We start from the raw sequence: 26,670 nt of genomic DNA on the forward strand, positions 1-26,670 counted from the left end.
CATTCACTTTGTGTACTGCAAAGGTATCCAAGAAGTCCACGAATAGCCTGGAGGGAATTGCAAATAACTTCTGTTTACATCCTCGAACGTAACTGCGCCCACGGTTGTCGAATTACTCTCCATGCTTCTGGAATTAACGATACTTCGGGGCGACATACTGATATTGTGAGATCGCTCGTGCGATCGCAAATTACTGATCACAGAGAACTGTTTTTTGCATACGTTACAACGATGCGGCCGATCGCCTGAAATGAAATCAATAAGCTCCTTTTACTTCACCTTGCTATTTATTCTTTCCCATATATCTCAATATCCTTAAATCGAAAGAGAATCCTTTCCTAGCGCGAAATCGAAGCAGTTACTGAGTTATGTATGCAGACGTCACGAAGAAAACCTTCACTTTGTCTGTTCTTCAATGAATTATCTAAGTTCGATTTGACTCTCAGACTAAATTCACTTAAAATTACTTTGAACGTTAAACTTACTGTCATAAAAAAATTAATAAACTTTCCCAATGCCTCTTCAATTAATAAACTTTTCAAATATGCCTACTGCCTTTTCATAGTAGATACTTCTAAAGGAACTTGAAAATTCGAATTCTGCAAATTATCACGCAAAGCCTACGAAAAGAGACAAGCATTTTCCTTTCATTTAACAAACACTGACACTTCTTAAAATCAGCATTCCTACGACGTCAAGGATCCGTCGGTTACTTCGAAACAACGTGCATAATCAACGGTGATTACCAGTATGTAATTGCATATGATGATGTAGGGCTGCAGGCTTGCAGAATCCCCGATTGCAGACTGAGCATCTCATAGGCCAGTTACCAGTATGGGAATACCCGTGAGCTCTCAAATCGCCAGGGGTTGGGAAAGAGCGGCCACATTCGTTGCATTTGTGCGGCTTTTCCTGTGTACATTTCTCGATCACCACCTTATATGTATCGAGTAAAAAAGCTAGCTTCCTCTATAGTTACTTAAGCACGTTTCGAGTAATCAGAAAGAAAAGAATTTGTGAAATCGAAAGGAATCACTGGCTCTCAACTAGTGGGGTGAGATTGAAAAGATTCATTAATCAATAGCTTTGCATAATACACAAATTTTGCATAATACAGTAGGACCTCGATTATGGGAACAAATATAGGTACAAGATGACCAGGTAATCGAACAACTCGTATTACAACTAATTAGGTACATACTGTTACGAACTTTCTGAATATTATTATCCCTCCGTGGTCACACCTTATAATCACAAATTGGTCATTTTTGAGTTACCATTTTCGTATTTCTGAATCTGTTAACTTTTGAATGATAATTGTACATTCGCAATACTCATAGAATCATGCTCTGATACTCTTTCTCTAGAAATGTAGATTTTGATATGTTAAAATTTGAATTTGATAAAATAGTTGAGGATAAAAGCGATTTTTTTTTTGTTAAAATTCAACAAAGCTTTAAATGAGAGTCTAAGAATTTACAGAAATCTTGGAACAATACATATCCTGGGGTGCGATACACCCCGTGTGATCGCGAAGGGTTAAATGTACTTTCCCAATCTTTCTGAATTACTAAATTGCACATTTTCTTCAAAGTTATTAGTTTTCTTGTGCTTCGTGCCATATGATAACTATTTCTGATGCTGTGAATTCTTTCGAATCTATAAAGACCTAGGAACATTATTTATATTTTTCTTTATTTTTTGTTGTCTTTGTTTGTTGATACATTGGGCTTAGAACATATACTAGCTCTAAGATATTGGGTACGTAGTATCTACAATATAACTGGTTGATAAGCGAAGATATTGTATATCGAAAATATGTGATGACCTAGCAGCAAGACGGGTGCAGCTCCATTTTTTACAGTTTTTGATTTTTTTGTAATATACGTAAAAAAAAATTTACATCGTTTGGCGCACTTTTGATGCAAATCCGATAACAAATGAGCGACTTATTGCAAATTTTCAACCTGCACCCATTACTGTTTTGCGCAATCCGAATGCTCGAGATTTAACAAAATTCGCCAATAATAGAAATAAAACCTTATCAACTTGAGTACTTACTACTTATTACGTGAAAATATATATTCTTCAATAATTAGTGTTCTCTTTGTAATGTTAATCCAAGGCAATCATTTTCTAAACAGTTTTTTTTTTCTAATTTACACGAATTTGTAAAAATGGAGCTGCACCCCTCTTACTGCAAGGTCCTCATTTGCTTTCTGTTTCCGCGGACATCATTCGAATAATCGAGATCCTGCTATACTACTTCATCTTCATTCTTTTGTGTTAAGCTTCAGCCGATACATAAGTAGATAATTGAAGTATAGAAAACAGTAAAATAACTTTGCCATTCGTTGCCAATTTTTCACACCGATTTTCCAACTGTCTGTCTTCGCACATGGAGTCAGAGAAGTTCGTATTTCCTTGACCAAACTGACGCACTTACGCGGCGGATAGTTCACCCTACTAGCCGAGGGTTGAATTGCAGTCGAATCGAGTAAATTAATTATTAGTAGTGGAGCAATTTGAAAACCTTATAGTGTGTCATCCGATGGTAATACAAATTCGAGGATGCAGTGAAACGTTTCCCGCAAATGGGGCACTCGTGTGGACGTTCTCCAGTGTGAATTCTAACGTGGGTATTCAGGGAGCTACTCGTGCTGAACATTTTACCGCACACTGCACAACCATGTGGCTTCTCACCTGTTATCAATGCTACATTCATATTTTTAACTTAACATTCACCTGTTAGAATAAACTTTATTTACAGCCAAAGATTTTTCACGACAAAACTTCAAATTGGTAGAAGGTAAAATGAAGAATATTGAACACTTTTACACCGTGCGTTACATTTAACACCACTCTCCAATTAAATGGCATGGCTGTTGTCATTGAACGTTCTAACAGTGGGAATTGAAAGGATCAACCAGTTAACGGTGTATGTAAATTCGATTAAATTTACCAAGACTGACCTGTGTGGGTTCGTAGGTGCCGTTTCAGCAAAGAAGGTCTGTCGAAATTTTTACCACACGTCTGACAGGGCAAGCACCTCTGATACCTCGAAGAGCTTGTCAGATTTATTTCCTTCTCAGAGCCGCGACAGCTCAAATCTAACGGCCTGTCTTGCACAACGCCCCATACTTAGTATTTCACATGAAATCACGAAGGATCAACTATACATTTCCCTTGAATTTTTCAACATCTCCGTCCACTGTAAGTGGTTCTCCAAAACGAAAAGAATTATCCAAATGCTTTTAATAATAAAAAAAAATAGAGTCACTTCGTTTAACTGAATAATACTAATGTTTACGAAAGAACGAGATTTTAAAAGATTCTTTAGAATAATATAAAATTATAGTAAGTAAGTCGCTTACTTAATTACGATCGATTCTTACCGGACATTGCGAGCTTTTCTATTACTTTCAAACTGAACGATATCCGCGAGCGTATCACAAAATTCACCAACGACAGAATTCCACGCACTTGGCCAACGGATGTAGACATGAAGAAGGGTAAGTGTGAATTAGATGCCGGCTACCCCAAACAGATTATGGAGACGATTACAGGTGAAAAAAAACGGCTGGCCTCGTGGACGAAGGCGCATGTCGGGGGCGGCGTTTTTTCCGGAGGGCGGAGTTTGATACACCTTTGGATAATTACGCAGCATCGTGAGAACTGAAAATATCTCGTACTCCCTTCCACTGACTATCGTGGTTAATGCGCGACGAGAAAGGACGGTGACAAACGACACTCACAGTGAAAAAAAATATTACTTTTCAGGGGTATTAAATTCCTCCCTTGTGTTGTGGTGAGAAGTCCTTAATATCGTGAATTATTATCTAAACTATCGTAACTTGGAACTTGTGGTTTTAACAGGATTCTTTCAGCAGAATATTCTTCCGACATGCAGAGACGGATTTGAAGATTTGGCGCTCTTAGGTTGACAAGCGTTTGCCGCCCTTTCCGTGAAATATCATAAAATATTTTAATTTAAAAGTGTTGAGACAATTTCGAAATTAATTCAATATGGTCACTCACATCTGAGTCATTGCTAATTCGCTACACCAACAAAGAAAAAGTGTGAATTGTTTGTAAAGGTGTCTTAAGCCTCTGCGTTTAAACCTTTTCAATTTCTCTCGCTCAAACTTGTCGCCCTCCAAAATTTGCCGCTCCCCAAAATTTATCACTGTTCAAAATATGCAGCTTCACAAAATTTGCCGCTTCCCAAAATTTGTCGCTCCTCAAAATTTGCCGTTCCCCTAAATTTGCCGCTTCCAAAAATCTATCCCTCCCCAAAAATTTTCGCTCCACAAATTTTCCGCTCCAAAAAATTTGTTCCTCCCCAAAATTTGTCGCTCCCAAAAATGTACCCCTCCCCAAATTTGTTCGCTCCCCAAAATTTACCGCTCCCCCAAATTTTCCGCTCCCAAAAATTTGCCGCTCATAAAAATTGGCCGCGTCCCAAAATGTGTCGTTCCTCAAAATTTGCCGCTCCCATAAATTTGTCCCTCCCCAAAATTGGCCGCGTCCCAAAATTCGTCACTCCTCAAAATTTGCCGCCCGATGCTGCAGTCTACTTAGCCTATATCCAAATCCTCCCATGATGTTATCACATTTCTAATACGATAAAAGCGCAGTTTTAATTACTAAATTAATCACTTAAATGTGAACCGAAATGTCGCGACTTCGTAGTATAGGCTGGACGAGCAACCCTAAATGATTCTATATCACAAAAAAAAATGTTTAACTATTCATAAATCCATGGATAAAAATTGTTTTTGAAGTAGTTGTAAAAATTGCATCTCTCTGAACGATAAAACAGTATTCTATTGAAATATGATAAATGTTTCAAACATTCAAAAGGAATGCTGCAATATGGTTAATGGCAACCTGCGGCTTCATATTGTGCTTTCTATTATCCTGCAGTACCAACCGGTACCAAGGATGGTACTGTACAATGGTACTATATTCCTACGTAAAGTAAAAGTCATTCATGCAAACACTGAAAACCATATTTCCTTAAAACCTTAAATTTAGTTAACGAAAAGAGCCCTATTGGCTGGGCATACAGATCGTTTAGATTTTAGAATAACAATCATCGCCCATGTATCCTAAATGGAACATTATATTTTTACAGTTTCAAATTTTGCGTATGAAATTGTTTAATTACAGAAATGTGAACAACGTACTCTTCGGACTAAAATTTCCGCCGATAATCTTGTTCGTTATTTAATTAAGCAACACTCAAAGAAATTTAATACAGCTGGAAAAGCTATTTAAGAAACATATTTTTAGAATATTTAGAATCTAAGGCGACAATTTCATTTATTCGATAGAGCTACTTTAAAGAAGAAACGCTTCTATATTCCAATCTAAACTAACGAACATTTAATATATTATATATATCTACAGAATTACAAGCCACTTTTAATTCTATTTCTATAATTTTGTTTAAATTATATCCCGCATTATAGCGCTTGAATTTAAATTAAAATACAGCAGAAATTGAACTACTGTATCAATAACTTCAGCAGCCATATTTTTTAACATTTACTCATTGGAGATGCTACATCGTTTGAACCAGAATGTCGCTTAATTACCCTGGTAGAACGATACGTTTTCGTCGATCAACAGTAACGCTTCGTCACGATATCGGCGATTTTTCACGGTATTCGACCGGAGGTGAGATAATTTGTCGCGTGGCATCGGGACGCCGGACGTCCCGCAGCGTGGCTCCCTCGTTTGTCACCTGAGAGGATATTAACGCTATTCAAGTCTCCTCGGAATCATTAGAAATCGCTCCTTCATCGACCATACGCGACAATACCCCGATTTAAGCTGTGTGTAATACAGCATTATCATGGAGAATCGATCCCGATGACGACTCAAGCCATATCTCAAATTTGTACGTTCTTAAAATATTTCTTTACTGTATGACGTACATACATTACCAATAAAAACATCCCTCAGTTCTTTCATCGAGTATGATAAATCGCCTTCTTCGTAAAAAAAATTGAAAATGGAATTTGGAAATTACAAATTACAAATTACGATTAAAATGTAATTGTGTAGTTGATTACACATTGTCTGTAATCGTTGATTTAGGTAGTTGACCACAATTTGTAATTTGTAATTAGATTACATTTTGCCCAACTCTGGAACAGGGTCATCCGATTTTATCACTTGCATAAAGTAAATTAAAACCACGCAGTATATTTTATCAACTCTGATATTATTCACCGTCGCAAACTATATAAAGAAAACAAAACTGATATGAATATTTATAAAAAAAATAAATTGTAATTTGTATTATATGCATAATACATTGATATCAAACATAAAGTGTCGTTATGCATTTAAGATTATAATTATAGTGTTGCATATATTTTATTTGCTTGTACAAAGAAATTAGTGAGTAGCGAGTTATATGAATTGCGACTGAAGTGTATCAGCTTTATGTTGCATCGGATACATCCATTTTGTCCACATCCTCTACGCTTGGAGTATTTGATTCCGTTTTCTCAGCTTCCGGACATTGTTCCCCGCCGATCGTCTCGTTATCAGTTTGCAGAGAACTTGCGCTCTCACTTTCTACAACATTCTTTGCGGTATCCGAACTATCCGCCTCTGCGTTACACGCAGCGGACTGAGCAGCCTGTGCTTGCGGAGAAGTATCGATTTTCAAAATCTCGCGTAACGCCATTGTCGCGTATGTAGAAGATTTCAAAGATATTTCGACGATCAAAGCTCTATACTGCCCCTCTGAAAATTTACAAATGCCTTACAAATTGTATAATCCTCATTGGCAGAGCTGAAAGGGCGAGGAAAGTAAGGGAAGTTCTCAGCCCTTTCAGTTTTGCTCGCTAAACTATGCTCCATTAATTTCTGTATTTAGATATAGCCTAACATATATTTCACACTTCGACAATTGCAGAAAGGATTATACCTGGTTCATCTTTTGGAGCTGACGTCTTCCTCATCTCGTCAATATCGCACATAATGAGATCACTGTGCTTTTCTTTATAGTGCATGATCTTCCAAGACAAATTTGATGGTATTTGCAATATTTTTCTATAAGCACCACCCAAGCTATACTTTCTAGAATATAAGAAATATTAATAATGAAGAATATCACAGCATCAAAATAAGATTCTTTCTTACTAAGCTTATAGGAATTGTCAAAAAATGGTCCGTTAATGCTTAGAGAATGTAACAACAAAGATGTCTGCAAAATTTGGTCAGAATTGCATCAATACAGATTGATAAATCATGTACACCGTTTTGAAAAGTATCGTTCAGCACGCAGACATTCGAGTGTGCGTTCGGCTCTGAATCTCCAAAACTAAGCTCTGTTTATATTTCAAACCTTTTGCATGTCATTCTAGAGATCTCAAACTAATATCCAAGCAAAACAAAAAATTACGATTCTTCGACCGTTTTACAGTAGTCTTAAACGTATGCGCGAAACCTGAAATAATCATTTGGGAAACGACCCGTCCCGGTGTCCAACTAATCAACTACTGCTCGCGCGTATGCTCGTTCAAAATATCCACCTCGATATTAGACGCGGCTTCGCGATTTTCGAAATACTGTGGGAGCGTCGCAAATACACCTAAACTTACTTATTTTTTTGTCTGAGATCTGTAGTCAATCCATCTTTCGCTAAGAACTCGTCGAACCAGGGTTTAGCGTAAGGCGGATATGTAACCTTCCAGCCAACCTGAGGCATTAGTACATCTGCCAATGTATAGTTTGGTAAATCTTCTTGCTTAAGAATCTTTACTGCAGGAAGATTATATAAATCTTCGCTGTCATCCTTCTCATCGGTACTATTACTTTGTTCAACATTCTCGTCTATTTTCAAACAACACTCCGTGGCATCCGTTACTTCTTTAATTGAAGCGGTCGTCGATTCGGTAGAAGCTTCAGACGCTTCCTCTGTTTTTGGTACATCTGCAGGTGTGTCACTCTCGATCTTACTAATCTTTTCACTGGGTTCTATATTCTCCGCGGTTACATCATTCGCGTTTTCATAAGCGAACTCCTCGTTATCATTTTGTTTTATATTATTCTCGTACACTAAATCCCCTACTACAGGCTCCCTTCCAAATTCTTTTATTCTCCTCGACACCATATGGTTCCACACGAAGCTTTGATACGCGTGGATATACATTAAACGGGCATTCCTTGGCAAGGAATCTAAGGCTCCCTGAGGATTGCTGCTACCAGATGTACAAATGCCCTTCAAAAGTGTAGCCTCTATCTTATCGCATCTCTTAATCTGCTTGTACGCGGTACACGCGTCTTTGGTTGTTTCATATATCTTCCTAGCTTCTGCTAAATCTCTGTCTTGTTCACCTTCCCTAGGTTTCAAAATCAATTCAATCGCTTCGTTCCATTTACCTATTTTCGTTAAGCACAAAGTACACATTACGACAACAATTTAAACGGCTATTACATAAAATTACAAAGACATTGAGTAGCATAGTATCCGTTGAACTTTAATAGAAACAATTGAAGACCTTGCAGCAAAAGGGGTGCACCTCCACTTTTCAGTTATGATGTGTAATATTCGTAAAAAAATCTACATCGTTTGGCGGAAGTTTGATGCAAATTCGATAATAAATGAGCGATTTATTGCAAGTTTTGAACCTGCACCCATTACTGTTTTGTGCAATACGAACGCGCAACTACGTCCAGTGGCGGATTTAACAGGGCAGCTGTTGAACAGTTGCCGCCTAGGCCCCTGCACAGAAGGCCCTTGCAGTATCCAAACACTACATTTTGTACTACAAAAAATTCAATTAGTGCTCTCCTTTTAATGTTATGCAATAGCAATAATTTTATAAACAGTTCTTTCCAGTTTACTCAAAACTGGTCAAAATGGAGCTGCACCCCTCTTGCTGCAAGGTCTTCAATTACCTTGAAGTAAAGCTTTGCCTATTTCATAAGTTGGAATGGCAGCAACGGTACCAAACCTCTGTAAGCCGTAATAGTTTATAAAACCATGGTCCCTCAGAGAAACCATTATTTTCTCAATCTGTTCATCCGTTCCGTTAACATTTCTCAAAGCAATTCTAAATTGGTTGCCACTCAGCATGCCCAATTTCAGCGGATCTTTCATAAATTTAAAGTTCCCCACGTATGCCCCTCGCACATTTTTTGCTGCTCTCAATATATCCGACGGCTCCGTTTTCCTTAGACTAACCCACTGAGTAGTCCACGCTCTACGATCCTTTGTACCAGCGTAGTTGAAATTATTCGGCTTCATACGCAAATTCATAGCCAATTGATTTAAAGCATCCATCGTATCCATGTTTACTTTGTGCAACAGAAAGTAACAATATTCGCCGCCACGTTTCTTCCAGTCTATCCGGTTATCCTTCCGAATGTTATGACCTGATAGAGGAAAACAGTGCGTCAATGCGAATAAAATAAAATCTGCTTTAAAAGCTAAGTTCTTAACGTACTGATATTGCTATCTTTTTTATTCGGTAGAATCACCATAATCTTCTTATTCTCTTTATCTATAGTTTGACTGATAACATTCGTCATCTTTTTAGCGATCGTATGAATCGCCCTACGTTGATCTTTCTCTAAATCCGTTACGTCTATTTCTACAGCAGGTGACCCTGGATCTTTTAATGTCTGCAGCTGATCCCATATCGTATCAGGCACGGTTCCTTGCAAGTCTTCCAGATTCTCATTTTCTTCCTTATCGACCGGAATGTCCTGATTTGTCATTACAGCTATTTGCCCGTCGAGAGTAATTTCATTTACATGGAAATCTGTGTATCTTTCTTTAATAACGCCGAAAAATCCTTGGTCGCCTATGAACTCTGTGATCCCAACGTCGCACTCCTTCAGCCGATTTCCAACTTCCAACTTCTTTCTCTTCCCGTCGTACTGCGACTTCGACCAGTTACGCTTGAAGGGCTTTTTGCCGAAATTATCATTCCGATATCCTTGAAAAAGAAATTTCAATGATAATGGAACTGGTTCGTTCTCTTACGGATTAATCGTTCTACACTTATTCCTAAATCTTACCACCACGGAATGAACCATAATGTTTTCTGGAATCATTATAATCTCGGCGACCTTTTGGAAAACCTGTGCGATCCTTGTTATGTGTCCATCTCTTTACAGGTTCTTGACCAGGCTCACTATTTTTTGGAATTGACACAGACGTGCCTTCGGAATCATTACTTTTACCTTCCGTTTGTGACATTGTCGTTTATTTACGAATTTACTGCGAAATTCAATAAAATTCAATTTTGTCGCTTAGAGTACTCTTATATCGTTTATACGAAGCGATGTATTGTATCTTATTATTTCCAGCGTTGTAGCTTATAGCCCCACGTGCTTCAAAGCAGTGTCTCTCAATCAGGAGTAGACTCCAGAATCAATTCGCGCCATACCGGCTTGCGATTTTGTAATACATATAACAAATCTTAATAAAAAGTATACTGTAAACATGAATATATTATGCGAAAATTGAAATCCTAATTGTTCGTTGCATGTAATATGTATAGATCGATGCATTTGCGAGTAGCATGAAATAAAATTTTCGTCAAATAATTTCTTACGAAAATATACTGCATTCAAAATATTATTTACATTATATCAAGTGCGTAGTAGTTATGTGAAATAAACCACGGTCTGCAATTGCAACGAGTTCGATAAGTCGAAAATAAAAATCGATGCGAACGCTGGTCGATACAGGGAACGTTTACCTGTGTTGTATTTTTACCTATATGCGACTACAATTGTAAAATTTAGTTGTCACGAGAATTAGTGAAGAATTCGTCGCTCTTTGGTAGAAGCGATATCTTATCTGAAACATTTCGCGTCCGACAAATTGACAAAATGATTTTCGAAACAGTGAGCGCTAATGTCTTTCGTAAGGTTAGACAGTTAGGTAAGTTGCATATTAGATTTGGAAGGATATTTAAATTCTATTGGTTTACATAATCTCGACGGACTATTTCTGTATTACTACCAAGAAAAACCTTCGATCCATCAGTTTGTAATATAATATCAAGCCATGACATGCTTTCGGAAATTTGAAACAATCGAGAGTTTTGCGATTAATGTTAAATTTACAGAATCACTTTCGAAAACGAGCCTTCTTTCAAGCTCTGGCAAACCACACCAATTTAGGACATCTGCCAGTCTGGCCGCTTTTAACCGATGCTTAAATTCTACCATAAGGAACGATAGTCGTATCCTAGCAAGGGTAATAATCTGGAAACATTATTTGATTTCAACTGTTTATTTTACAGTAATAACTTCATTTTCCTATTGTCAGTGGTGGATTTAACAGGGCGGCCGATGAGCACTTGCCATATGGGCCCCTGCTTGGAATGTCCCCCTAGGGCCCTGTTCTCAAAAACAAATTATGATTTTATCTAAGCACATTTTTTTTATACTTCTCTGTAGATTTACCCCTTTTTAGTAAACCTCTTGATTTTCCCGAAAAAATGGGCCCCGCAACGTTTACCACCTGGGCCTTTTTTCTTAAATCCGCCACTGCTTATCGTGCACAATTTTGTAGAACACATTTGTTTTCCTTTTAGTTCCCCGTAGCTCCAGCCATTGGCAGCCAAATAAGTCGCAACGCGAGTACTACGGGTGACCATGTGCGTGTATGGGTTATGGAAAAGCTTGTTTCCGTTGCACTTCCAATTGTAATTCCAGCTGCGTTGATATGCGAAAGTAAAATCCTCGACGGCGCAATGTCATTGTTAGTTGTAATGCATACACATTGGTAATTATTTGTTCTCCAGCTTTGTATTAATTTATTAACGGTTGTACAGTTATCTAATTTGTTGTAATCGTGCCAACTATCAAACAGGGGTCTGGAGGCCATTATTACGGATTACGCACGACCTAGCGTCGTTGGAACGATCGTACCAAAGGCTTTACACGGTCTATTGATCTTACTTTCTGCAGCTACCCTTACCGGATTGTGTATGCTTATAAATAACGGTCCAGGTGTTGCAAGCTGCGTAAAGAGTTTCTGGGCAATTGGCAAAGAACCCAACAAGTCGGAAAACTCCAAACCTTAAACACCTGAGTAACCTGCTGAGTAATTGTCATCGTCAGCTTGATTTTTTAATAGATCATGAATATGCTAAATTAGGAGCTTTGTAATTTCGTTTCTTGTAAAGTATTCGGATAATAAATTATTTATCGTTAAATACTCTGTTATATTACCGAGACTATCATCGGAAATAATTAAGACACCATGGTTCCTTGAATTGTACGTTATTTATTTAAATTGTTAAACAGAATACACATGGATATTAGCGTGACTTTCATAATATGGAATAAAGCTTAAAAAAATCAGACAGTCACATGTATATAGGGTACACAGAAGTTAATCTGGAACTTACAGATTGCACTTATTATGCACATTGAGTTTCAGTTGTCGCCCATTTTAGCAACCTTCTCGATAAAGGTTGCAAGCTTAACGTCCCTCTTTGATAAACCATCCACATCATGAGAAGATAGAGTAATGTTTACTTTGTTGTAAACATTAAACCATTCGGGGTGGTGGTCCATTTTGTCCGATTGCAATGCCACTCTTGTCATGAAACCAAAAGCCTAGCAATTTCAGAAAAACAGTAAGAGATGTATTTTCTATAATATTGGAATATTCTGTTATTTTATAATGTTGGAAAATAATTATGCAGTATAGGAGTATCTTTGCCACACCTGATTAAAGTTTTTGAACAGAAATTCCTTATAAATGGCATCCCTATCTGACTGAACAGACCAACCACTTGTCAATAGTGGTTTTAAGTCTTTTTCTCTTTCTTCCTGAGTGAGCTTTCCCTAAAAAGTAGTACATTCCTTTTAAATTCTTACAGTTAATCCTTATTCCGCAATAAATATATTTTTGTAAGATTCTGTTAAATAAATCGAAAATTTAATAATCTTGTATATACAGCTCCAGAAAGTGCAAAAGCGAAGAGACTAAAATTTTCGATGAAAAAAATCAGATCGATACGATCCGGAAACACTTCGACCGCTCTTTCAGTTCGGAACGTACCTATGACGCGAAAAAGTGGACTGTTTAACAAATAAACATTATTTTAATCTTCCGGTCAATAGATCGATGAAACTCACTACGATCTCTGCTTAATTTTAATTCTTTCGTCGTATAATTATAAAAATACTGATTAATTTAATAAGAGTAACTTGAAATGTCAACCACGTGTTACGCCCAACGAATACGAACGAATACGAAATAGTACTGTGACACGCAATATTTTTTTTAGAAATCATTTCCACCTATTTTGATAAAATAATGATTTCTAAAAAAAATATTGCGTGTCAAAAATAGAAATTACAAATTTAATATCAAGTCCACTAGAATGACAGCAATGACTCGAAAAATAAAAGGAAAAATTTAACACGCATAAAGGATTCAGAAAATTATTACTTCGCGTTCATACTCGCGTAAAGTTGAATATTCTATTCCACAGATAATAAAAGGTATTGTTTAGTACATTTATTTTACGAATTCGTGACAAGAAACTTACCATCTTGCTCTTTTTCAAAGCAGGAACAGATATTTCTCTTCGGACAGAAATATGGAATATTTTCTCTCGAAGGATCCCCCCACCACACATAAATCGCATGCGCGTTAAAGCCGACATAGGTTTTGCTTTCTTTTTCCTTGATTATGTCGAAACACTATCACGAAATAAATGAATATCGTCTTGCGCAACTAGTTGTTATTAAATTCCATTCTACTAGAATTAATCGATAAAACCGCTAAATATAAGTTTTTCTCGAGATAATTGTATCTCTGTTAGCTTCCCAATGACTACTCTGTTAATATATTTTTATACAATATTGTCGTCATTTCTGAACTTCTTACATTCTAACATTCGATAATAGTATATGTCGATACGTTTTTAAACGAATGATACGAATGATCCTTTAGCATAACCTCACTATAACTTAATCGGTTAATTTTTATCACCTTACAATCTCTTTGAATATTTTGAGTACACTTTCGATGTCACTACTACCAATTATTGATGGACTTATTAGCCTTACGGTTAAGTACTTTATATTTATAGAATACTCGCATTTCGGCGTTGATTATTGAGAAATTAACCTCTCAAATGGAAAATACGAGTTCGCAGGAGAAGTGAAGGCGGTTTATTTGAAATCAGGTGGCCATATTTTTAGATCTTTATGCGTTTTCTTTATTGAAACTCATATTTTCGTGTAAATACTAAATAATAAATATTGGTATGTAAAATTGTACTCGCAGAATAAAGTAATAGTGATTAAATCCAGTTAATGAATGCAGTCTTGTGAAAGGTGATCTAAAAGAAAAGATCAAATGAATGGAAGTATTGATTCTCGAGGATCTACCAGCCTATTCATTGATATTTCGCAAAATTGTTAGATTCTAATTAACTGTTTTGTAATTTAGTCGCCCGTTTCTTCGATCCCACTGCGCTTACCCCGAAGAATTTAAATTACATTCGGGATATTAGAATCGACGTTTAATAACACCTTTCCATTGTTCTCTTCGCGCGTACCATTTTCTTCCAAGGACTTTCATCTTCGCGCGTGCTTCACTTCTAGGATAACGACGGCGATTACGAACCTTTTATTCACTCTTACTCATCGAGTTGCCTCACTTTTACATTCACATGGGAGGGCGCTGGGAAGGGAATGTTCCGTTTAACGCGTTAATCTATTAAAACCGCCTATTGAATGCTACACACGAAAGGGTAAGATGGTAGATGCACTGTACTTATCATTCGACTCGATCAATTACTTAACTTAATTAATTGACACAACCCATCAGATAACTAACAGATAGCGCCAACTAATCGTAATTCATTTGGGAAGCTACTAATTACATATTTAAGATGAGCCAATACTTGAGTCTTTTTCCATTATATCGATAAAATTTCCAAATTTTTTTAATTAATTCTCGTTTACAACCCCCTTTCACAAACTTCACACCCATCGCTACAGCAGTGTTCCCCAACCTTTTTTGAGTCGCCACCCCTTTTTATAATATTCAAATAACAGCTGCGACCCCCCCCCCCACCCCTATAATAGGGTACGGTAAATTCAATAATGTGAAGAAAATATATTAAAAATAGGTATTTTAGAATATAATTCTAACTTAATAATATTTAATTATCTTAATACATATATTAAATATACTTAAAGATACTTAATATATTTAACTATCTTATTTAGTGTGAAAGTTGAATTTTCATCTGGGTAACCAGCTTTTTCTTTTTTTCATTTATGAAAAATTAGTGTTACATCATTAATAGAATATGGCAATGTAACCATATTAAAATAAATAAGTGCTAGGAATCGCCACCTAAAAATAACTGCGGCGACTTCCCGGAAAACACTTCACGACCCCCTAGGGCAGGGGTGGAGAACCCTTTATCTGTGCGTGACAATAATTTATAAAAAATATTTTATCGAATTGCTGACGTACAGGGCAGTTTTTAATAGGGGAAAAAATTAATAGAAAATTAATCACTGCAGTTTTTTTTTAGACAAGTTTAGAAACTAACACTGAATTTCATAACTTGACATACACACATTATCGTATAGTAAAAGCTGGCCAAAAATATTTCAGTATATAATATAATAATTATTTTAGATTAATATACAGATATTAAAGATATCACCTCTAAATCATTGACGTGCCAGCAAAATTTTCGTACGTGCAACCCCTGCCCTAGGGGGTCGCGACCCACAGTTATCCCGGGATCCCGCGATTCCGAATGCTTTTTGGATTCCAAAAATCCCGGGATTTGATACAACTAATCCCGAGAATTCCGGGATTTTTTAACAATGTTAATTAGTTTATGAACATCTGAAAAATATACAAAATTAACAGAATAAATAAACATAGTCATTTCATAATAACAAGGACAATAATAATGATTTATTTAAATAAAAATATTAAGTCGCGTATAACTAACTGAACAATATTTATTTATTGGCAAGCATAAAAAAAAAGATGATTCTCTTTGAGGATGCTGGAACCCCTGGACATTATCAAGAACTGGCATATGAATACTTGTCAATTCCTTCTGCAAGCGTTGAAGCAGAACAAGCTTTTTCAGCCGGTTACATTGGAAATCAAATAATATTCGCTATTTCTTCTTTCGCAGTTCCAAAAATATTCATAATGATTTACTGATATCACCTACTTATTCAGACTTCACTATTCTTCATTGTCCTACAGTCTTTATTGCTGAAAATGATTTTAGTATATGTTCGAGACTAATGCTGTAAAATAAGTTTCTCTACTTTAAATAAAGATTTAGAATTTTAATACACAATAAATCATTCTAATTATTGAAATCTTCTATTACCCAATCCCAGTATTAGTTCCGGAATCCCAAGATAGACTTCAAACAATCCCGCAATCCCAGAACAGTAAATAATTCCCGGGATTGCATTCCCCAGTGGGGAACCACTGAGCTACAGAAACAAGCAGTAGCTTCAACAGTAGGTGACTTACAATTCCTCCCACCACGGATTCTTATAAGGAACGGGGGCGTTTTTCTCTGCAAATCTTAATTCTCCCATCCGCGAGTAAGCTGATCAGGCGAAGAGGACAGTATCGCTCAAAGGGAGTCACTTAACGGAGAAAAGGATATGAATGAATAGGGAAAGCCCCGCGGCTCGGAGCAGGGTTGAAGTTCCCATCAGAGGCATCGCTTGACTTTTTAATGGGGCAAAAGTTGGGCTGCCAGTTACGGCCAGCCGTCCGATTTCCGCATGGCTCTGTGTCTGATTATTACTCCACCAGTCGATCAATGAATTCCATTTCACTTATTCGTGTCAGCGTCGAGACGATCCGCGATCGAGTAACTAGCTACCGCTTGGATCTTACTCTCTCCTGTCACGGACATCCAGTCGCTGGCACATCCTACCGTCGCCAGCGCGCGGCATGCTTGTTAACATCGTACATTTGTGCAATATATTTTCAGATCGGACTAGCGTATCCTCCAGCGAGCCTGCTCGGGTTATTCTGCGCGCCATAAAAAATCTGATTGCGCAGCCCCTTCGCTCGGTTGTTGGGCGCATCTAAGGACGCGTTGCTAACTTGCTGCCGCTGCTCTGACCCGCGACACGCGCGGGGGTATCTGCATACGGTTACGGATCAGAAATGATGATCGAAGTGATACAATCGACCGAGTAATTTTAGAACGAAAGTAGCGAAGGGGTTAAATTAGGCAGATTGGAATTTTGGGGGGATTAGCGCTACAATATTGTTTCTTGTAGTTTTAAGCCTTTTGGGACTTATCCACGGGGTCTCGAAATTTCTCAGCAATACTAACACTCTTAAAATACTCTACTGTCAACTGACCAGGCCTATTTTTGGAATACGGAAGTATAATCTGGTCTTCCTAGTGGAAATCATGTATCAACTACCCTAAGTAGTAGCATTTCTGGTTGGCCCATAGTATCCCCAACTTAGGAATTAGTTCGCCATCAAAATGCCAACAATAAATGCTACTAGGATTAATATCGAGAGTGTTCAACATAAATTTCTAAGACTTGCTGCCAAACATAGTGGTCATCCCATTCCATTCAATTCTCACAATTATGATGTAATTTTATTCTTAATAATTTAAATCTTCAGGCATTAAGTAATAGAAGTTTTTTTCGATGGTTTTTTTCGTAACGATTAGATTCTTCAGATGAGAATGGCAGTCGTTCAAAAATTGTTCTGGGTGTGAACCACCCAGGTATGTCAAAGTTGATCGAAATAAGAGGTGTGTCAACGAAGGGTTAAGATATGCAAAGTAATTTATACGTATTCTGTGTCATTCTGTGTTGCATAGTTCTAAAAAATGTTGCTGCCAGGAGTTTATTATTGAAAAAGTTTAGTGTTATTAAATCCATTGTCGGGTTACGAAGTAAACCGTGGATTCGATAACGACGGTCAGAGGAAATCTCCTTTCGCAATTTCAATGAACGATCCTTAATGGGTTTATTAGGTCACCTTTATAATAGAACGAGTAATGTCATGAATAGTTATCCATAATGGCGGATGCATGAAGTAAAAGGGCAAAATGTTTCGTCGATCATTTTCTTATTCCACCTTTATTACATTTCTAATTTATTAGATGGAGGATACTTATTTAACACAATGCTGTAAATACTACTGGCACTCGAGCGATCTTTGGAAATCTAGAAAATCCTCACCATTTCTGAAACATCAATATTTCAACTCATTCTAATCATCCTTAAATACTCCAAACTAATATCTGCGATATCTATATAATTATGCGAATGTCATGCTACTTCTTTATAAAAAAAACCGTGTCACATTTATCCAAAATAATATCTTACCTTACCAATATTTTTCAAAATTACAAAACATTAAAAACTCTGTGTATGCACAAAGGCTTCAAAACCTTAATACCACTGATTCAATAATTATAGACGTAAATTGTTTAAAATTAAATAAAATCCCTCGCCCAAACGACTGTGTGTTCTACAATATACGTACCCTATTATATAAATAATTCACAAATAATTCCTGACTGGAAAACCAACAATTATTTCAAAGTTAGAAAGAAAACAGAAAATTGTTAAGACTGGCATGGTGAGAATGATTACGCGTATTTAGTACCACACGAATAATAATCTACGTTAAGAAAAATTCCTATCACTGTGTTCCCTGTGAAGATGAGATTTTGCAAAATTTTCGCAAAAAACATCGCAGCCATCTAAACTATCATATCACTCCCTCGTTAATGAGCGTAATCATCCGTGCCAAACGGAAGCGAACGGAATGCCACAGTGAATGAAGTTCCTGGGCACGACATTGAGATACTGCATCTAAAAAAACTCCAAGGGTAGAGGATGCACTTTTTCCCTCCTATTTCAGACAAGAAGCCTATAATAACACATTATCGGAGCATATCAGTTAACAGTATCAAAACTTTTCCACGCTTCCACGGATATAAAGTCGTCACGCATCATTTTCCCCGTGCATTTTGCAAAACGGAGAACTGGGTGTCGCGTCGGCAGCCCAGCTTCTACTTTCGCGAGATTTCATTTGAATCAGGGCATCAAGATGATGCGAACATTGATTTTGTAAGTACACATTTTCAAGTGGCAATTGTTATTCGATCGATCGTCGAAATATTTCTGAGAGAATTTTTACAGGGTATCTTTAGGCGTGGTTGTCGTTGCCAATTCTGTACCTTCCTATATTCAGAACTACCCTCGCGGTTTGGAAAGGTTGTTTAGTGCCAAGCGAGAAGTGACTGCTGAAAAGAAGAAGAACGAACGTTCGTTATGCCAGACTGAAGACTGCAAGTTAATTGGTAAGTGCCAATTATTGTGAAACAGAAATTCTTGGGTGCTAAAATGCAGACTGTTATTTCGAAAACGTTCGACGTTCATGAGAAGATAAAAAGAAACGAGAATTTATTGCTGTTGTGTTTCACTTCTGAGAAAATCCACGATGCTTTTATAGTCTGTGCTTTTACAGCTGAGATTCTTTTGTGTTTTTTAATGTAAACAGTGGCCTCTTAGTTTTGTTGATATTCGAAATTATAATATTAATAAAAATTATAATATTAAAAAAAATTGGCAATATTAGAGTTAAATGTGTTGGAAATCTGATTTTGTATCGATGTGAAAATATCACTTTTTTATGACAACAGAGCTTATATATAATATCTTTAATATTTTCTATGCATATACGAATTTGAATTCTTTGATATTGTTAATAGTTTATTCTTGGCCGAATATATTACGTCTGCATGCTATTAATGGCTCCTAAAATGGTTTCTAATCGAAGCATACATTTATCTCCTGCTTTCGAAATACAGCACGCTTGATGAAACAAAGTATGGACGAGTCTGTGGACCCATGCGATGATTTTTACCAGTATGCATGCGGAAAGTGGGCGGATAACAATCCTGTTCCTGAAAATAGGACCTCGTGGAGTTTGTGGGAAATGGTACAGGATAAAATTGAAATGCAAGTCAAAGGTTCTTATCAAATTCTTATTCACTCGCTAACCCGTAGGAATTTCAGTTAAACTAGCATTCGCACAATTCACTCTCAAGTACATTATAATCTAATTTTTTTAAAAATAATTTAAAATAGTATTTAAAAAAAAGTATTAAATATCATAAATATTTGCTAGCTCAAAATCTTAGAATGAGTCTAAACAAAATTTTTATTAAAAATCGATTACTTTAACGCTTTCCTATTTCCAGCAATAATCGAGAGCGAGGCGAAGCCCACCGATCTATTCGCGGTGAAGCTTTCGAAAAAATGGTACAAAAGTTGCATGGATACAGGTATGCGTTTAAATTTCACGAATAAAGATGCGAAGATTACCAGGTTCCTTTAAAATTCAGACATTATTACCAAATCTAAATCTTTGCGCACGATCATGCACGATTGATAAATATGATAATGTTAATTGAATTAAAAATATTACAAGCTTGTCAAAGTATCGACACACTGAGCTATATATATAAAGCGAACTCTTAACACAGAATTAAGTATCCACTTGCAGAGGCAGAAGCAAGAAGAGGGGTTGAACCCATATTGTCCACTGTATGGAGACACGGTGGCTGGCCTCTGATAATGGAGGAAGGGGAATGGGACGATCGCGTCTACCACTGGCAAATAGTTGACGACCACTTTGCTCGTTTGCTGGGTTTGAATTCGTTTCACGACGTAAGCTACGGCAGCATCACATACGAAGGCAACGGCACGATATTAGTAAGATCATAAACAACAGAAGTATGCACATCGAATCGTTACCACCGAGTGTTTGTTTGCTGTACATGCTGCTTCTGGACGTTTCAGCTCGAGACTCCTCATCTACCACTGCATCTGAACAGAATCCTCTCCGACGACGAGGTCCGCCCCAGCTCGGACACCAGCGACGAAAATAACGAAAGTGGAGAAGGTAGCCAGGAGCGAGGGAGCAAAGAAAGGGGCAAGCCTACTGGAGATGAGGATGACGAGAGCGAAGAGAGCGAGGAAGACAATGAAATTGACGAAGACTCCTCTGAGGAAGAGACTAGCGAAGGGGGGGAGGAGGAAATTCGAAAGAAGAAAGTGGCTAGTAGGAAACTGCACAAACGACTAGGTCACAGTAGGAGGCATAGTAATAGGAATAAAGTAGCCAGGACACACATCGGTGACGGGGGGACGAGGAAAAGAACAAAAAGGGACGCTGCCAGAGCTAAGGTTCTTCGTAGAATGTTGCACAAGGTGAAGAAGCAGGGCAAGCGTGGCGTTCATCGCGGCACGAAGAAGACGAAAGGAAGACAGTCGAAGCATTCGCATCTGTCTGTACCTAACAAAAGGAATAGCCCAAAGAATGATAAGACAGAGGAAACTGTGAATAATAACATAGCTCATGGAAAGAAAGATGTGCACAGGAAGGATAGGAAGCACAATGAAGCCAAAGAGGAGGAGAACGTAGCCAGAAGGAAGATTAGTAAACCAGGTCACAGCACGAGAAAGAATAAGAACAAAGCGGCAGGGAAGCAAGCACACGAGAGGAAGGTGGAGGAAAAGTCGAAGAGGGCCACTGCGAACACGAAACTCCGCAATATTAGACATCATGCGCAGAAGAAAATCTCTAATCACAGAAACCACCACGTGGTCCACATAAACGGCGATGCAGAAAGTGGCGGCGAGACCGAGGAAGAGGACAATAGTGCTGACAGCGATAATAACGAGGTAGAGGATGAAGAAAATGCCGAAGACAGCAAGGACAAGGACGAAGACGACGACAGCAACGACAAGAGCGAAGACGAGGAAGAAAACGATACTGGCGGTGTGGCTGAAGATAGCGACGAAGGGGATGACGATGAAGAAGATAGTGGTAACAAGGAGGACGATGACGAGGATGACGGAGAGGAGCATGAGGAGGATGAGGATGACGAAGATGAAAAGGACATAGAAGAATTAAGGGAAGAGTATCGCAACTATGTGTTAAATGTCTCATTGGTGCTTTCTAAGGGTAGAGGAATAGAAGTGCCGCGGGAGAAGTTGGAGAAGGATATCGCCAATCTAGTCGAATTCGCGATTAAATTGGGAGAGGTAAGTGAATCCCAAACCCTTTAATCATTCCACAAGCGTATTTCTTCAAAATTATCGTTTTGCAGATTAATTGAATTCTATCGACTCTTTTCAGCTGACAATTCAGGACGACGAACCCGTGAACGCGACGCTCGATTCCCTCCAGGAAACCTACGACGCTTTAGGTTCTACCACAAAAAACAGCAAGGTAAGTAAAGTAGTTTGTTTTCACTGAGAATAGACGCGGTGAAATGAATACTCATACGAGGAGGTGGTTGGACAATTAGATAAACTGGAAGAGAAAGATAATGAAGATGTTCGCCGAGGCAGGGGTGGACATTGAAGAGGACGTGGAAATTGTGGTAACATGTCCTACTTATTTAAAGAATCTCCATTCTTTGCTCGATGAGACTCCCAGCGAGACGATTGGTAAATACTTAACACTTTTTCATTACCTGCTGCCAATCTATTCGCGATAACAGCGCTGGGTGCGTTTGTTACAGTCAATTATATTCACTGGCTGTACATTAATAAAATGATACTATTCACCGCGCCAGAGCTGCAGAGGCTGGCCGAAGGCTGGTATGGGAAACCGTATTACACTTCAAGGTAGTGCCACTTTTATTTTACAAAAATAACGAGATATCGCTCCTCTATAATTTGTTTTTAATTCGCGCGTACCTAGGACAGATCAATGCATAGAGCAAGTTGAAATGAGTGAAATAATAGGGTATGAATACGTCACCAGGCATTTCTCGGATGAGATAGCGAAAACGGTAAGTGTTGTTAAAAAGGATCGCTGAGAGGCGAGCCTGTCTCTTCAGCCTGTATCTTTTATGAATATCGTGTTTCTTTCGAAGGCGAGGGACATGATCGATGATATACAAAAGGAAGTTGAATATCAGATCAAAGAATCAACGTGGATGGACGGCGATACGAAACATTTTATCCTAGATAAATTAGTGGCGATGAAAAATTTGGTTGGCTACCCAGACTGGTACCATAACACTACACTTCTGAAACGTTACTTCCAAGGGGTAATTTCTCTTTTAATAACAATTCGATTTCTGTATCCAGCTGCGTAAATATTTGGAACACCTGCTGAGTTAATTTATATACTAATTCATCCAGTATTGTCGTTACAAGCTTAAGGGGTTATACCTATTTAGTCAGGCGGCCGAAAAGAGGCGAATGTTTGTGAATTTTTTTTGAAAAACTGGAAGCATATATTTTTACAGAACTTTTTACACTTAAAAGAGCAACACTTAAAGAACATTAGGTAATTATTTGTAGAAAAATATTTACGTTTATAATAAAAATACAACGACTTCCAAGAAGCCTTTTTAAAAACGGTGAGCAAGATATCTCAAAAACTACTGCACCAATCTTTCTAAATTTTTGGGGGCTTATTTTTTGTATAAAAATCTACTGAATGACGGAGGGATTTTTTCCATTGTATAGTTTCGATTTTATCAACGAAAAACGGCTATTAGTAATAACCATGAAGCCATTTTTCGTTGATATAATCGAAGGTATACCTTGAAAAAAATGCTCCCGTCATTCGGTACATTTTAATATAAAAAATAAGCGCACAAAATTTCAGGAAGATTGGTGCAGTAGTTTTTGAGATATCTTCCTCGCCGTTTTTAAAAGGGCTTCTTGGATGTCGTTGTAGTTTTATTATAAACGTAAATATTTTTCTACGAAAAATTTACCAAATGTTTTTTAACCCAGACCATCATTGTTTGTGCGCTACAAAAATCCGGTGACTTCTTAATTTTTTTATGAAAATCTCGTATTTTTACGGACACTATAAGAGGTTTGCCCCGAAATGGCACATGTTTTACACATCCCGTAATTTTTCCCAAGTCGATCTGAACCTCAATTCGTTCGCAATCAGGAAAAAAATGAAGAGTAACAAATATTCGAGGAAAACGCGTTTAAAGTTTCTGGGTAAAGGCGACGCTATAGGTTGCCGCTTGACGTTTTTAGCTGCCAAATCTACAATTTTGCGAATTTTACTATAAACCAAGCGGCATTTTATTCAGAAAAAAATAGTACTTTCGGAAAATGCAATAAAAAATCGATTTTTCGACTGCCTAGTCCCCTTAAGTACCCTAACGTTAAGAAAGATAAATTAATTTCTGGGTTGATCTTCAAGCTCACTGTCGGCCCATCCTATTACGAGAACATTTTGAATTATGTTCGGTACCTCAAGTGGAAGAATCTAAGGAGAATTGTGGAAGACGATACCCCATACCTGTAAGACCGTACTTCTTAATATTAACGAAACTACGCTTCGCTAGTGTTTCACAGTAACAACTGTTTCCAGAGACTTAATGGAACCCCTTATCGTGAACGCCTTCTTCATGCCCACCGAAAATTCCATATGTAAGTACATTAAAATATCTATTGCATTGCATGTACAACAAGTTATTATACTTTTTTTCATTAAGTGCCAACAATAATTAGTAACAATACAATCCACAAACTTCTTTTCATTCAGCAATTACCGCAGCAGACTTCCAGAGTCCTTTCTTTGCTCTGAATAGGCCATGGTAAATAATTGACGATCAACTTTCTAAATATATATATATACAATATCCAATAAATTTATTATCAGGAACGGCTCGAGCCTTCTTTCCGCCCTAGGCGAACTTTGCAAATTGCGCTCTTAATTTACAATATATTTCTTTGAGCTTTTTGCTGACTTTACTCTGAACTTTTATTTCATGCATGGTTTAAAACTTTATTTTAAAAAAATTGTTTTGCACCCCTTGTCAACTTTAACAACACTTTCCCGTCAGGAACATTAATTACGGAATTCTTGGAGTCATCATGGGTCACGAAGTAAATCACGGATTCGACGATTCAGGTAAGTTACAGTGAATGGCACTGTTCCGCGAACACTATACAAATGAATTAATTGTCTCCAGGTCACCTTTACGACAGAGAAGGGAAGCAAATGGAATGGTTGTCCGCCATGGCGGCGGCTTACGACCAGAGAGCCGAGTGTTTCGTGGATCAATTTAACAATTACAGTCTCATCAAAGGGGAGAATTACACTGTCGAGGTAAATACTTTATTAGATTCGTGTTACAGAGATGGAGAATCTGAAAATGTAGCGAAATTCTACTCCTCCGGCGTTATTCCTCTACATACTCTCTAGTTCGTTCGCCGATCTGGGTAAAAATCATTTTTGCCGGCCTTTATATTTAAGTATAAAGAATTATTTTAAAATATAATGTTTGAATTTTTTTTTCCGAAACCAGCGATTTGATTCATCTGAAATTTCAAGCACGTTTTATGCATCTTTGAAGAAATTGCAGTTTTTTCTGCATAACTCCTACATTCATTTTTAACAATTAGTAAAAAAAACTGCAACTTCTCCAAAGACGCATAAAAACATGGTCCAAATTTCAGATGAATCGAATCACCAGTTTCTTAAAAAAAAATCCCCAATTTCGCTATGTTTTTAGCCCCAAAAATAGGAATCGTCCCTTAAAGGGAAACACCACCCCTTTTTCATTTATTCACAATTCGAAGACAGGATTTTACAGTGAAAAACAATTCAGTTCGTTAGCCAATCGTCAATGCCAGAGCAAAAGAATTTAATTGTCTTTAACCCTTAACCGGTGACGTCCCACTTTGTGACATAAACTGTAACGCGAATCTCTTAGACTCCTCTTTAATAATTCGACATTGTCGAGTCTAAATTTATTTTTAACATATACTGGAGTTATTAGTGACTTTATTACATATTTGACAAGATACTTTCGCAAGTATTCTTCAAAACCACTGAAAGTTGTCTTCGTGGCGCGACATATTGTAAAACAAGATCGAATGAGAAGATGGAAAATATAGAAAAATAAATAAAATTTTAAAAATTTGCAGGACTACGGCAATAAAACCGCAGGCGAAAACATTGCGGATACAATGGGCTTGCAAGCTGCGTACAGAGCTTATCTTCGAAGGCAACGACATTGTGAAAAACCAGACCCAGCGCTGCCAGGATTAGAGGAATTTAGTAACGAGAAAATGTTCTTCCTATCATTTGCCAACGTAAGTTCCCTGGCACTCATTTTTTTAAATTGAAGTTCCCAAGGCTTAAGAATTCATTGGGCACTCCTGCTTATGACTGATACTTGAATTTGCGTGTTTATCTGTGTCCGCGTTATAATTCCTTCGCACAGTGTAATTGGAAACCATCTCGCATATTAAATATTTTACCCACAGGTATGGTGTGAAAACGAGGATCGAGAATCCGTGATGATGAGTGCCAAGTACGACGTGCATAGTACAGGGCGACTGAGGGTGATTGGTTCAGTGTCGAATTCAGAGGACTTCGCCAAAGTATACAATTGTCCAGTGGGCAGTCGCATGAATCCTGAGAAGAAATGCAACATATGGATATAATTGAAATATTCTTAATTCCACTAATCTTCTTCGACATTCTATTCACAATGTCCATGTTGTAATCTTGCTTAAAAATGAAATATCCGTAAACTTTTATGGCAAATGTATTAGTAAGGATACTATGAACTTGAAGATAAGATAAATAAATAGTTATAAATGATGACATAA

At 37.4% G+C, this 26,670-nt stretch overlaps 5 protein-coding genes across 6 annotated transcripts; 2 read left to right on the forward strand and 3 right to left on the reverse strand.

Moving 5' to 3' along the window:
- Positions 1–3: 3 nt before the first annotated feature.
- On the reverse strand, positions 4–3,402 carry LOC143366527 (uncharacterized). Its single transcript, XM_076807665.1, has 5 exons — positions 3,396–3,402; positions 2,973–3,140; positions 2,534–2,703; positions 747–912; positions 4–245 (listed from the first exon to the last, which is right to left on the reverse strand). Exons 1-5 carry the CDS (start codon positions 3,400–3,402, stop codon positions 4–6), a joined length of 753 nt encoding a protein of 250 aa, XP_076663780.1.
- Positions 3,403–6,286: 2,884 nt separating this feature from the next.
- Pus7 (pseudouridine synthase 7) lies at positions 6,287–10,428 on the reverse strand. 2 transcript variants are annotated; one of them, XM_076806794.1, is made up of 6 exons: positions 10,048–10,423; positions 9,471–9,965; positions 8,923–9,399; positions 7,623–8,403; positions 6,947–7,098; positions 6,287–6,762 (listed from the first exon to the last, which is right to left on the reverse strand). In XM_076806794.1, exons 1-6 carry the CDS (start codon positions 10,226–10,228, stop codon positions 6,455–6,457), a joined length of 2,394 nt encoding a protein of 797 aa, XP_076662909.1. In that variant the 5' UTR covers positions 10,229–10,423; the 3' UTR covers positions 6,287–6,454. The 2 variants fall into 2 exon arrangements, with proteins under 2 accessions (XP_076662909.1, XP_076662910.1); XM_076806795.1 differs by lacking the exon at positions 6,287–6,762 and having other exon boundaries at positions 6,965–7,089; positions 7,613–8,403; positions 10,048–10,428.
- A 180-nt stretch (positions 10,429–10,608) lies between these two features.
- Sdhd (succinate dehydrogenase, subunit D) lies at positions 10,609–12,200 on the forward strand. The gene is made up of 4 exons (XM_076806839.1): positions 10,609–10,918; positions 11,106–11,236; positions 11,577–11,767; positions 11,855–12,200. The coding sequence occupies exons 1-4, from the start codon at positions 10,867–10,869 to the stop codon at positions 12,066–12,068; spliced, it is 588 nt and encodes a 195-aa protein (XP_076662954.1). The 5' UTR covers positions 10,609–10,866; the 3' UTR covers positions 12,069–12,200.
- Positions 12,201–12,251: 51 nt separating this feature from the next.
- On the reverse strand, positions 12,252–14,167 carry Pcd (pterin-4a-carbinolamine dehydratase). The gene is made up of 3 exons (XM_076806843.1): positions 13,548–14,167; positions 12,718–12,837; positions 12,252–12,606 (listed from the first exon to the last, which is right to left on the reverse strand). Exons 1-3 carry the CDS (start codon positions 13,662–13,664, stop codon positions 12,424–12,426), a joined length of 420 nt encoding a protein of 139 aa, XP_076662958.1. The 5' UTR covers positions 13,665–14,167; the 3' UTR covers positions 12,252–12,423.
- Positions 14,168–18,968: 4,801 nt separating this feature from the next.
- Positions 18,969–26,670, forward strand: LOC143378666 (uncharacterized). The gene is made up of 18 exons (XM_076830550.1): positions 18,969–19,122; positions 19,195–19,355; positions 19,866–20,027; positions 20,259–20,342; positions 20,564–20,772; positions 20,860–22,107; positions 22,202–22,294; positions 22,374–22,515; positions 22,590–22,695; positions 22,772–22,862; positions 22,947–23,123; positions 24,248–24,348; positions 24,419–24,477; positions 24,593–24,644; positions 24,894–24,961; positions 25,023–25,159; positions 25,981–26,148; positions 26,323–26,670. The coding sequence occupies exons 1-18, from the start codon at positions 19,103–19,105 to the stop codon at positions 26,500–26,502; spliced, it is 3,258 nt and encodes a 1,085-aa protein (XP_076686665.1). The 5' UTR covers positions 18,969–19,102; the 3' UTR covers positions 26,503–26,670.

This window comes from Andrena cerasifolii, chromosome 2 (genome assembly GCF_050908995.1).
Source record: "Andrena cerasifolii isolate SP2316 chromosome 2, iyAndCera1_principal, whole genome shotgun sequence".
NCBI classification, from domain to species: Eukaryota; Metazoa; Arthropoda; class Insecta; order Hymenoptera; family Andrenidae; genus Andrena; species Andrena cerasifolii.

Bases quoted from the DNA above. Each gene is read 5' to 3' on its own strand.
- LOC143366527 (XM_076807665.1), bottom strand. The intron at 2,704-2,972 runs GTCAGTCTTGGT...CATTGATAACAG, and splicing joins GCACCTACGAACCCACACAG to GTGAGAAGCCACATGGTTGT. The intron at 913-2,533 runs GTTTTCAAATTG...AAATGTACACAG, and splicing joins ATCGGATGACACACTATAAG to GAAAAGCCGCACAAATGCAA.
- Pus7 (XM_076806794.1), bottom strand. From the start codon at position 10,228: ATGTCACAAACGGAAGGTAAAAGTAATGATTCCGAAGGCACGTCTGTG. The intron at 9,966-10,047 runs GTAAGATTTAGG...TTCTTTTTCAAG, and splicing joins TTATGGTTCATTCCGTGGTG to GATATCGGAATGATAATTTC. The intron at 9,400-9,470 runs GTACGTTAAGAA...TTCCTCTATCAG, and splicing joins TAAAAAAGATAGCAATATCA to GTCATAACATTCGGAAGGAT.
- Sdhd (XM_076806839.1), top strand. From the start codon at position 10,867: ATGATTTTCGAAACAGTGAGCGCTAATGTCTTTCGTAAGGTTAGACAG. The intron at 11,237-11,576 runs GTAATAATCTGG...TTTTCCTTTTAG, and splicing joins ATAGTCGTATCCTAGCAAGG to TTCCCCGTAGCTCCAGCCAT. The intron at 11,768-11,854 runs GTAATTATTTGT...ACTATCAAACAG, and splicing joins GTTGTAATGCATACACATTG to GGGTCTGGAGGCCATTATTA.
- Pcd (XM_076806843.1), bottom strand. From the start codon at position 13,664: ATGTCGGCTTTAACGCGCATGCGATTTATGTGTGGTGGGGGGATCCTT. The intron at 12,838-13,547 runs GTAAGTTTCTTG...ACTACTTTTTAG, and splicing joins CTTTGAAAAAGAGCAAGATG to GGAAAGCTCACTCAGGAAGA. The intron at 12,607-12,717 runs GTGTGGCAAAGA...TGAAATTGCTAG, and splicing joins TGTTCAAAAACTTTAATCAG to GCTTTTGGTTTCATGACAAG.
- LOC143378666 (XM_076830550.1), top strand. From the start codon at position 19,103: ATGATGCGAACATTGATTTT. The intron at 22,696-22,771 runs GTAGTGCCACTT...GCGCGTACCTAG, and splicing joins AAACCGTATTACACTTCAAG to GACAGATCAATGCATAGAGC. The intron at 25,160-25,980 runs GTAAATACTTTA...AAAAATTTGCAG, and splicing joins GGGAGAATTACACTGTCGAG to GACTACGGCAATAAAACCGC.